Genomic DNA, 12051 nt, shown 5'->3' with positions numbered 1-12051 from the left:
CGCTGATGTCCGCATACAACGGCAAGCAATTATTTGTACGAGTACAAATAAAAATCCTGGACGTTTAAGGGATTTATCGAAGCTAGTGTGATAAACGGATTGAAGCTATGCGTTCAATTAATTGTTTAAAAATTAAGCGTAATTTAATTAGCTAGCCATATAGCTTTTTGTATACTTAATCACATTAGACGAAAATGAAATTTTCTCGTGCATTGTTGAGTTTTTTTAAAGAGCAATTGAAAATAGTGATAGAATTCTTGAACAGATATGCTTAAGAATTTTTTTTAATGATATCTCATAATTTTCAAATAAATATACCTAAACGTAAGGACTTATAGTAACTATATGTATCGGTTTTTGTTACTTCAAAAATTGGTCATCTCACTAGTGGCATATTTACATATGGGCTAAATGGAAGCAGAATTTTAAGGGTGCACAAGAGGCGTGTAACATTCATTAAAATTTTTTTTTTCATTTAAAAGTTCGACAAAAAATTAAAAAAAAATTCTTATTTTTTCAATTAACCAATAGGTTTTTTGAAGAAACATTGTTATAGACAGGGGCGGCAATGGACATAAATACGACGCCACTGCATCTCTCTCAATTGTTTTTTGTAAGAAAAGTGTCACTGTGATTACGGAAAGTTAATTATATTTAATGAAACAATTATGAAAGACTTTATGCATCGTTAGCTTCTTCCGTAATTGGTTCAAATTAGTTTTAAACAGGGTTGTTTTTGAGTCTAAATATATCATCATTGCTTATTTACTTAAAAAGGTGCGAAATTGTTAATTGGCACTATTAATAGATAAAAGAACACAAAATGTTTCCATTGTGTACGTTTTCAAAGCTAGTTTGAGTGAAAATATTGACACCCACGAAACCAAAAATTGCTTTATTTTCGATATTTTAACAGGATTAGTCATTTCAGAAAAATTCAGGCATGCCAAAATCCTGAAATCCAAATACTTATAATTACCCACAGTCGGAATCTACTTTCTTAAGTCATGCTTGCCAACAAGGCTATTACGGAACTGATAATTAACTGTGCAATGAACTCCAAAATTTGCCAAAAATGGTTCAGTGTTCTATTTTACCAATTTCCCCATTTTTATTAAACGTTGTTTGAATCGTATCACAAAATTCCAACCTTCCCAATAATGGTTTAAGGGGTGAATCCGAGATTTTTGTATCGAGATGCATTTTTGGGTGGCGGTACTATTTTGGATGGCTCATATACCGAGCACGTTTATGAAATCCGTCGTCGGACGACGCGCCTCCCACTAACAACAAGGATGTCTTATTTGGGCGACGCCATGCGACTGCGTCGCTGTACGAACCAAGCCATACATGGACGGTACGAGTTATTTCGGGAACCGTCTTCAGCCAGTGGCGGCGAAAATGGAAAATTATCAAACTGGAGGAATTTCCTCATGATCTTGTCTCTATCGATTAATTGATATTATTTTATCTCGGGTCCGAGACAAGATGTTTCTCCCGATTTGGTTTGAAAGATTCGCAACTGATGATTTTGATTGTAAAAGTACCAAGTGCAGTTATTGTTCGTGTGAGTAACGAGGGGTTTGGGTATGTGCATGTAGGGTGTGAGCGAATTTTTCGCTGGGCGTGATAGTGTAAATTCTCAAATAAGTATCGTTAGAATCGTTGGAACTAATATAGTAAGATGTGAACGTAGGTAGCGCAATGAAAAAATAGAATTTCAGGACCCCGCCGCTGTCGCGGCAGCCTATAAAAGTGTTTGGTTGTGTTCCCAGCATCCAGTCGCATCGCAACAAGCTCTTAGCTGTGTTCTTTCTGTCTAGTGTGAGCAGTGATCAACCACATCAAACAACATGTGTGACGACGATGTTGCGGCTCTTGTCGTTGACAATGGCTCTGGTATGTGCAAGGCTGGCTTCGCCGGTGATGACGCCCCCCGTGCCGTCTTCCCGTCCATCGTCGGTCGCCCAAGACATCAGGGCGTCATGGTCGGTATGGGCCAAAAAGACTCCTATGTAGGAGACGAAGCCCAGAGCAAAAGAGGTATCCTCACCTTGAAATACCCCATTGAACACGGCATCATCACCAACTGGGATGACATGGAAAAGATCTGGCATCACACCTTCTACAACGAGCTCCGCGTCGCCCCAGAGGAACACCCCGTCTTGCTCACCGAAGCCCCCTTGAACCCCAAAGCCAACCGCGAAAAGATGACCCAAATCATGTTTGAGACCTTCAACACCCCCGCCATGTATGTCGCCATCCAGGCCGTGCTCTCCTTGTACGCCTCCGGTCGTACCACCGGTATTGTCTTGGACTCTGGCGATGGTGTCACCCACACCGTCCCCATCTATGAAGGTTACGCTCTCCCCCATGCCATCCTCCGTCTGGACTTGGCTGGTCGCGACTTGACCGACTACCTCATGAAAATCCTCACTGAACGTGGCTACTCGTTCACAACCACCGCTGAAAGGGAAATTGTCCGTGACATCAAGGAGAAACTCTGCTATGTCGCCCTGGACTTTGAACAGGAAATGGCCACCGCTGCCGCCTCCACCTCCCTGGAAAAGAGCTACGAACTCCCTGACGGTCAGGTCATCACCATCGGCAACGAGAGGTTCCGCTGCCCTGAAGCCCTCTTCCAGCCTTCCTTCTTGGGTATGGAATCGTGCGGTATCCATGAAACCGTCTACAACTCCATCATGAAATGCGACGTTGACATCCGTAAGGACTTGTACGCCAACACTGTCCTCTCCGGAGGCACCACCATGTACCCTGGTATTGCTGACCGCATGCAAAAGGAAATCACTGCCCTTGCTCCCTCGACCATCAAGATCAAGATCATTGCTCCCCCAGAAAGGAAGTACTCCGTCTGGATCGGTGGGTCCATCTTGGCTTCCCTCTCCACCTTCCAACAGATGTGGATCTCCAAGCAAGAATACGACGAATCCGGCCCTGGAATCGTCCACCGCAAGTGCTTCTAAGCTGTTTTGCATTTTTATTCGCCATATGTTGTTATACCTGTATCATTACATCTACAGATTTATTATTGTTGCGACCGTGGTTGTACTGCCAGACAGACTTTATATGAAACATCTTATCAATTAACATCTTTGAATATATTTATTTATAATTTGTTATCATTTACTTAATTGTAACTATACCATGTGACTGGGCAGGTAAATAAATCCCTATCTAGTAACAGACCTGCCTCTTATTTTGATTTTTTTAGGACTCAAAAGGAAAATTGATGTTTTTGTCAATTGTTTTTTAATAACTTAAATAAACTTTCGGCATTATTTCTATAAAAGATTTCAACCAAGTTGTCTTTTATTTTCTCGAGTAATCAAAAGCACATTAAAGCATCAAATTCCTTGCCTATGTGCAAAAACTCCCCCAACTGCCTTAAAAGAGAGTCGCTCTAACGTTCTATTTTCGCCCTCGCTAAACATAGCATCTCCCACAAATGTTTTATTTGTGTACCGAAATACATATTACTTAATAAGTACATCTCCCCGAGCAGGAGGTAACCAAAGAATGTACACAAAAATACGTCACCAAGTATTTATACTCGCATGCTGGAAATAGTCGGATGCACGGAATCGTGCCAACATCTGTCAGTATTCGGTAATATTTACATTAGCAGCCTGGCCAAAAAAGAACGTCTAAGCCTTTTACTATCACTCTGAAATCTCGCTTTTTTTACTCAAAGTTGTCTTGAATTGAGTTCAGAAATAAGCTTTGCGCGTTTGAATCTATCGGGATCGTTTATTCTAGTTTCTCTCCGACGGGCTACCGGATGGTGTTTAAATATAACCACAAAACATATTTTACTAAATAAGTAGAGGAGTTGTGTCGGTTCGTCGTTCGGGTGGGGCGTTAAATACATTATTCTTAGAATACGATTTATTTGGAGTAGTTGATGAACGCTAATCCGCGTTATACTCACTCGTGAACGAGAAGGGGAGGCCGTCGGACCACCGGAAGTCACCCTCGACGATTTTATCAGACGCACCGATCCAATAAGCGTTGTGGTCCCGATACCCGGGGCTGCAATCAACAATCATACAAATTACAATGGAAATAAAATCATAAACAGTTCAAAAAAATAAAAAACAATTTTTTTTTCGAAGAGTTTTAACTTCTGATTACAAGTCCTCAGAAAAATGTTAAAGCATTAAAACACAGTACTTTTAATACAGATCTGGACAGCTCGAGTTATATCATTGGTTCAATCTAAGAAAATTTCAGAAATTTCTCTGTATATAATTTTATTGAGTTTTAAGTTTGAAAATTTCACAATTTTTTAATCGGTTCCACACAAACGGACAATCTTGTATGCTTTACTAAAGTTGATTATTTTATGAAATCGCTTGAGTTCACCCCAAATAAACTTTAAGAAAAAAAAATAAATTGCATTTTTTTTATGATATGAAAAAATCAAATGGACGCTGGTTTTTGTCCTACTTGTTATGGTCTGCGGAAGAAGTGTTTTTTTTTAATTTAATGATACACAGTGGAAAAAATGCGTGGTTCAAGTGGATGCCACGGAGCAATAACCTTCATTTTTATATCAGAGTTTATGAGTATATATTAGCTGAATAAAATTCAACAAAGCTTTTTAGCTTTTAGGTTTGTCTGCCATTAGCGTATTGGTAAATGTTTTCGTTCTATTCCGTTAAGATGCTTTCCTAATGCACATTTTTATCGATAGCTTAGTTTTACATGATCATGATATTCAAGTGAGACGTTTAAATTGCTTTTGTCCCTCTTGTCCAAGATTTAGAAATTGAAATCAGAATTGAACATTTATTCTGTCACCGCCAGTGGTTGATATTACGAGAATATGTTTCAACTTTTTGGCACATCTACAACTGGGTCATTTTTTTTATTTTTGGCTGCGTTATTGTGACGGAGTAAACAAAAGTATCAAACAATCTACGTGTTAAAATGGCAATAGTGGATAAAAAATTACTAGCTAATGAATATCTTCGTATTTATAGTTTCTAAAAAGATATCTTTCCTCTTACTAGGCAACCAAATTATCGTTTGTGATGCTGTAGTAATAGAATATCCAAGGATGAGATCGGAACTTTTAACTATTAAATGGATAAATAAAATAGTGGGTAGGAGAAAATCTGGCACGTGCTCCCTCATGGGGATGATTCTTTAACTTTCGTTAAACTAATTCCAGCGCGCGTAATGTCTCCGTAAATTCGTCTGGAATCATTCTCGGAACTGTTCACAAAGTTTGACAAAAGGAGCAATCTAATTTTCTTAAATTCAACTGTAAAAACTTCCGCAAGTGAACAAAAGTCCGAGTTTGATGTTTCTAAGCGAATTATCTCGTCAGTGAGTTGAAGCAAAATTAATGTACCCAAGTGCAAAAAGTAAGATATTATAAAATAATTATTTAGAGTAAAATTGATTGCATCCGAGAATGCTTAATACGTGAGTGTAATAGTTAAAATAGCGGCTTAAAAGAGTCGCAGTCGCGTTAAATTCCCCACGGGCATGGAGGATACGGTTACTTTATAAATTGATCCATTTCTTTCCACATTGCTTTCTCCTCTTATTCGTGAAATGGTTGTCTTCGGTCATAACCTTTAGAAACGTAAAAAAATAAAGGGCTTTGTGGCGCAAACAATGGGGAAAAACGTAAAATATTTGTCAGACTGAAAAAGTGGTCAAGATTGCGACTTATCCGCACCTATTTTATTTCACTGTCTCCATAAAAAATCGAGGAGAATAAATGGGAGCAGTTAAATGTGCTTTTAGTTAAAGGCTTCAGGTTGAGAGTCAGGGTTGGGGTAGGTATGATTTGTTAGAACACTTTGCAAGCACTTGGATTGCTTGAAAGCATTTTCGCTTGTAGAATGCTTAAATGTCGCAAATGTGAAGAAAGCTCAGGATATTCGATAATTGATGCTTCGCGCTAAAGGTCACAGTTGAGCGTCTGTTATAATCAGTCAAGGTGTTCCAAAATATCTCAACAATTTTGCGATTAACCTGGAATTATTAATATTAAAATGTGTTAATGCAAGTTAGCCGTTACGTTTTTAGTTAAAATTTAATTAATCTTATTTCGTGGATAGAAACGCGATAAATTTTCATTTAACGGCAAACATCATAAATCAAATTAAAATGTTTGCGAAATATAATGTTTAGGTTGCCTTAAAAAATGGTGTCTTATAATTAAATGCAAAATACTTTCAGAAGTGATTTATCATCCCTGAGAGTAATGGACCTCTAATATACATCTCAAAATGATAACAACAATTTTATATTCATGTATGCATTGGAAGCACAAAATATTCTACATTAACAATTTAATGCATGTGAATGTGAATTCGCCACCCAAATTAAACAACAAGCAAAAGAATTTTTTTCTGTAACATCTAGTCGCAAAATCTACTCATCCTGTACTTAATTTATCGTAAGTTGTAATGCTCGAGACTCACAGATTTTTCTCCTAAATTTTATTACATTGCTAACCGCAGCGTTATTAGAAGACCGTAATAAAATAAATCAAGTTTATAACCAACTAGTCTAATAAATATTTTCGAACCCTACAGTACGTATTGAGTGCACTTTGTTTTAAGATAAACTATTAATTTTTTTTCAATCAATTATACTATGCGGATAAATTATTCGTGATGGTTACGACTGTTCCAACAATGTATTTTTTCTTATTTATGACTGGAATAAAATCTCACAAAAGTAAAAGCCATTTACAAGAGGGAAAATTATTCAGGAACGGTATATCTTTTAATTACAATTTCCTGAAATAACTAGTAGCTTATATCCCGTTAGCAACCTATAGATAATATGGGATATCAAATGATAAACACGATAGGACAGTTACTATGATTAAAGACATTAAATTTGGGCATTTGGGACTATAGTCCGGGAAGCGGAACCGGAATTTAACTTCCTTCATAATTGAGGTTTCAGGTTTAGGATAATATCTGAAAGAGCGTGAACTTTGCCAGACTATAATATTGGCCACAATGTGTACAGTTTGTTCCAAAATTGCTGCTGTTGCAACTGTAAATACTTAAATTAATTAAAAAATTAACATTTTAATGAAATTCTTGTAATTAACATTCGGTGCTACATCCATGATACATTCTCTGATATCATTAACTTTTACAACGTGATTACAAGTTTATAATAACCATAATTAATTATAGGCAGGAGCCATCAAACTGGCCATCTAAAACCAATTCTGAACTTTTTTATGATGCTTTCCGTCTTCGGTGCGATTTTGCGTTTCGCTAGCCTCGATGATAGCAGTTGACTCAACAAATTAAAACCGGAATTTCTTATTGGAATTAACTTTCGTTAAGCTAATTGAGTTAAAATACCTTTATTTCTTGGCATTATTAATAAAATAAAACCCAACTGGACCGGTGTGGCTTGAAATATAAGCTCCGCTTAAGTGCGTCAATTGAACTGCAGCTTAAAATTGACCAATGCTTGGTTTAAACTACCCTGGGTGCCGCTAAATACCGTTTAACATAAAAAAAATGTATAATGAAAAAATTAGTTCGATTGCATCAAAAAATATTTTTAATGAAATCATATTTCTAATCTAATAATTTTTCTAATCTTTAATTTTTTCTCCCAAATTTCTTTCTTTTTGTTATTTTCTTCTTGTTTTATTTTCTGTTATTCTTCTTTAGGTTTTTTTAGTTTTACTACAGTCAATTTTTGAAAATTTTATTTCTTTTAATTATTTTTAATTATTATTATTATTATTATTATTTGTTGGTAGGTATATTATAATATCTAAACTACAAAGTTTACACATCTCATGTGACCATTAGCTTTTTTTTCTGGTTTCATGGCTTCAGACATCTCTGCAGTAAAACTTTTTTTTAATAAAACTGACCCACAGTTTAAAACTTGAACAAGTATTACTCTCTAATTTTAACTCCGTTGAATTACTTTACACTTGATAGTAGAGATAAAAAAAATCTGCAACATTTTGCCGATGCAGTTAAGCCTGAGATTTGTTAAAAATTGATCGACAAGATATAAAAAAATGTTTTAATGGTAAAGAGGGTTAAAAAAGTAGCCCACCTATTCAGAAGCAGGTTGTTGATGATGTTCTGTGCGTAGTCGCTCCTGATGCTCGCCAGGTGTCCTCCCCTCCTGATGCACTCCATTTCTGCCTGAGCCCATGGCAGTTTAAACTCCTCCACAGCCGTCACACAAAACTGCTTAAGAGTCACCCACCCGAATCCGCACGCACCCACGATCTCCTCAATCGGTGTAGCATGATACATCATCCGTAATCCCAAAGAACCCCTATTAGAACTACGCACATTTACCCGCAGCACCACCTTATTCCCTCTTGATACAATTTCAATCCGACGCTCGGCGTCTCCGGGCTTAGTGCAGTGGGACCAAGTGTTGTCTCCGTCGTGGAGTTGCGTCAGTAAACCATCACATTTCTCGCCGCTCTTCGGATTCTGCAGAAGGGCGTCCGTCGCGGGAGTCCCTGAAACGTGAGCGGCATGCTAAAAACTTGCGAAAATACGCCAAAAAGTAAATTGGTTTTGTGAAACTTTAAAATTGCAAGCTCGCGAAAAAGCCCTGTTTAGAATTTCTGAAGAATGTGAGCCAGCACTGTGCCAAACTTGTAATTTTAATCTGTATTTTTTTGGTTTATTTGCGTTTTATTTCAAATTCCAACGTTATTTTGCCTTTTTTCTTCAGACAGTGTGTTCCAGGGAGGTGATAAATTTTTGGGGTGTAATTTTGATGTTTTCAGCTGAAATTTTCTTATTGGTCTTTATTAGTTTCTGAAATACATAATCTGCCTTTTTTGACAAATACGTACTTTTTTGAAAATGCATTACGACAACAACACCAAAAATAATAAAAAAACAATAAATAGATCCAGTTAAAGAAAATAGATGAGCTTTAACATTTTCAACAAAAGAAGTTTTTCAAAGATGATAACATAAAGAATTGATTATAATAAAAAAATATTTAATATATAACTACAGTGTTTTCAAAAATTAAAGGCTCAAAAAGTGACAAAGTAACTGTAATGCTGAGAAACTAAAAAGCTGAAACACCAAAAAAAATTGTGAGACTGAAATTCTGAAGAACTAAGCGACTGAAAAATTAAAAACTGAAAAAGTTGAGAACTGGGAAAGAGAATTAAAACGTATGACAGATATACTAATATGATTAAACGACTGAAAAGCTAAAAACTTATAAACTGAAAAGCTACAAACTTAAAAACTGAAAAAAAAACATTCAGATTAAATTTCTGTAGACTGAAGTGACTGAAGGAATGATAATTAAAACACTGTGGAATAGCAAAGTAAGAACATTAATAAGATAAGACAGTAAAACCACGAAGAAGTGAAAAATTTAGGAAATGACATTTGGGAAAAATAAGAAACTAAAAAGCTGAAATACTGGGAAATTTAATAACTGGAAAAACTAAAAACTGGAAGCCTGAGAAACAAAAATTCTGAAGATGTAAAATAAAATAAAAAAATCTGATTTCAAATATTTCAATTTTTAACAAAACAAATTTATTTCGAGTTTTAAAAATTGCGAGTTGGGAAAATTTTCTAAAATCCGGTCTCTTGTTATAAAGTATTTTCCTCCCTCATTTTTTTTCTTCGGTAGGAAGTATTTTCCTTTTTCATTTTTTTTCCCTCTGGAGGAAATGAGGTACTTTCATGGAATATGTAGAGAATTGATATCTTTCTTTTTTTGGTTTACTGATAGTTTAGATACTTTACCTTTTATCTTTTTAGAAAGACAATAATTCATGATGAGAATAAAAAAAACAGGGTGTCCTATTTATTAAATTTTTAGTAAACTTCTTAACTTGCCAACTAATTTAACTTTAAACTTTTTTCTTTAAAGCCCTTAAAACTTTATGTTTTTAGTATTTTTTAAAAGTTTTGTCTAAAAAAATTATTTCAAAAACTAAACAACATCGACCAATAAACGTTAATTTCTGAAATACCTGAAAATAACAATTTTAGGTTGTGCAAAGGGTTAATGTCTATTGATTTTGTATTTTTTTAATGTTTTAATGTATAAGAGACAATCATGTATTTTACTAACACGTTGGGCTTTTTTATGTTTATCAACGTAACCATATTATAAAGTTTCCCTAAGGAAATAAAATAAAAATAAATAACCGAGTTGCAGCTTCAAAGGTCAAGCTCAAAACTCTTTCACGAAACTTTTTATTATGTTTGGTCTTTTATATTTCTATTCCCTTCAGTTTTTCAAAGAGCTATAAATCAAATTTCAATGATCTTGTTGTAAAATAAATGTTTCTTTCGTTATTATGTTACGATATGTGAACTTCTTGCCTAAAGTACGAAACTTTTCCAATACCTGTGGAAGTGCTGTCCCCGATCTGCAGATTTAGCGCCACTCTGTTCCCATACGGCAGATAAATTTTGAAAGTGCACTGCAGCTCCTCCGTAGGCTTGAGTTCGAAGGAGCCGTTTCTTGCGACAAAAGTGACATTGTAGCAGTAATCGACCAGATGGTAGGATAACGCGAAGACCGGATTACCATGAGTGTGCATAACCGGAGGAGTATGGGAAAAGGGGAAGTAGACATTCCGGTCGCTCTCCGGCAGTTCCTCCAGCTTTCCGCAGAGATGCGCTTGCCGGTGGCTCCGGAACTGCTGGTGTTGCGTGATGTTGAGGCCGGAAAAGTGGATGTAGCCTTTAGAGCAGGGCACATTGAGTCTTGTGAGTTCGATGACGAGACTGTGGCCTGTATCGTGGCTGGGAAACCACACTTGACAGTCGCTGATGGAATGGGGAAAATCTCGCCAACTTATCACGGCTTCCTCTTTTTTCAGGCGGAGTTGGCAATCTGAAACGGCCAGTTTGCGGATTAATCTTACACAAGTTCTTGATTTGCAATTTGAAACTGTGCATTAAACTGAATAATGGAATGCTGTTCTGGCGTTAATCAAGACAGAAACGCCGTTAAAAAAGCTTTATTACGGCACGGGTGGTTGATATAACGCCGGTGATGATTTAATAATACAAGCGGGTCGCAATTACACAGATGGTCACTCTTTTAATGAAATTCTTTGGTGAGCGTTATCTTGAAAAAGAAAGATTCATTCGTTCGTACCTTGACTTATTGGAAAAGAATATATCACTCTGTAGACAGATGGATCGTCTGACACTTGGTAATTCACTCTGAAAAATAGAGGCTCGTTAGGAGAACACACACAGACAAGGCGGAAGTGGTTTCATACATTTCTAAGATGCTTTGCATGCACATAACTGACATAATATTACTACAAATACCAAACTAATGTAGGCCAAAGTATGGACCAATATTACAGTAGCCAATAAGTGGCAACAAAAATGCATCTCAAAAAAAGTTTCTTTTATTTTGAAGTAAATAAAAAGTAAGGAAAAATAATAATCAAAACGCTGAACAAATTAAGACAATTGGTTTCAAGTTGAGTGAGGAATAAATAAATTAGTAATTCATGACCTGCAGTGCCAAAAATTTAACCCAAAAATCTAAGAGCTTGACACATCTCAAACAATTCATTGTCATAAATAGTTTTAACACAAAAATTCACGTTCTTAATTCAATCTTTTCTCTATTAATTATTATTGATCGATAAACGCAGCAAGTGTTATAGATCTCCAAGTCCAGTCCACACGTACGACTGCATTTCAGCTGATGATAAATTGTAGGTACGAGTATATCGCCCAGATACTGCAGAACTTTAATTGAAATTCTTTATTTATTGTGTTTTCTTAACCAGACAATACAATTGTAATATGACAACAAAAATTCTTCGCAACAATTTCTCTTAATGGTTCCCTAAAAGATCCCCGAGAATTTGGGAATGGGGCTCTAGTTGAGCAAAGTTATTCGCGGAACTTAATGTTTGGTAAACAAGACAAGATGTCTCTGCCAAACATTTGTGAAACTTGCTACCGAACCCTCGAGATGATTCGCAAATCTTGGATGCTTGTGAGATTAAACAAAGGAAAATATAAATATTTAACGGTCTACACTACT

At 36.1% G+C, this 12051-nt stretch overlaps 2 protein-coding genes across 6 annotated transcripts in view; one reads left to right on the top strand and one right to left on the bottom strand.

Moving 5' to 3' along the window:
* Positions 1 to 12051, bottom strand: part of LOC103312261 (uncharacterized) — a 40503-nt gene that overhangs the window by 13607 nt on the left and 14845 nt on the right. For all 5 annotated transcript variants that reach the window (XM_015977637.2, XM_064359844.1, XM_015977638.2 and 2 more), the window contains exons 3-6: positions 11140 to 11207; positions 10381 to 10872; positions 8086 to 8506; positions 3950 to 4050 (exon numbers count right to left, since the gene is read on the bottom strand). In XM_015977637.2, the coding sequence (XP_015833123.1) occupies positions 3950 to 4050; positions 8086 to 8506; positions 10381 to 10872; positions 11140 to 11207 (1082 nt within the window). The remainder of the gene's footprint in view (positions 1 to 3949; positions 4051 to 8085; positions 8507 to 10380; positions 10873 to 11139; positions 11208 to 12051) is intronic.
* LOC656991 (actin, muscle) lies at positions 1692 to 3204 on the top strand. The gene has a single exon (XM_961402.4). The coding sequence runs from the start codon at positions 1854 to 1856 to the stop codon at positions 2982 to 2984; it is 1131 nt and encodes a 376-aa protein (XP_966495.1). The 5' UTR covers positions 1692 to 1853; the 3' UTR covers positions 2985 to 3204.

The sequence above is a fragment of the Tribolium castaneum genome, chromosome 1, assembly GCF_031307605.1.
Source record: "Tribolium castaneum strain GA2 chromosome 1, icTriCast1.1, whole genome shotgun sequence".
NCBI classification, from domain to species: Eukaryota; Metazoa; Arthropoda; class Insecta; order Coleoptera; family Tenebrionidae; genus Tribolium; species Tribolium castaneum.
This window is presented reverse-complemented; position numbering and strand designations above follow the sequence as displayed.

Excerpts from the sequence above, each read along its gene's own strand:
- LOC656991 (XM_961402.4), top strand. The coding sequence starts at position 1,854 with ATGTGTGACGACGATGTTGCGGCTCTTGTCGTTGACAATGGCTCTGGT.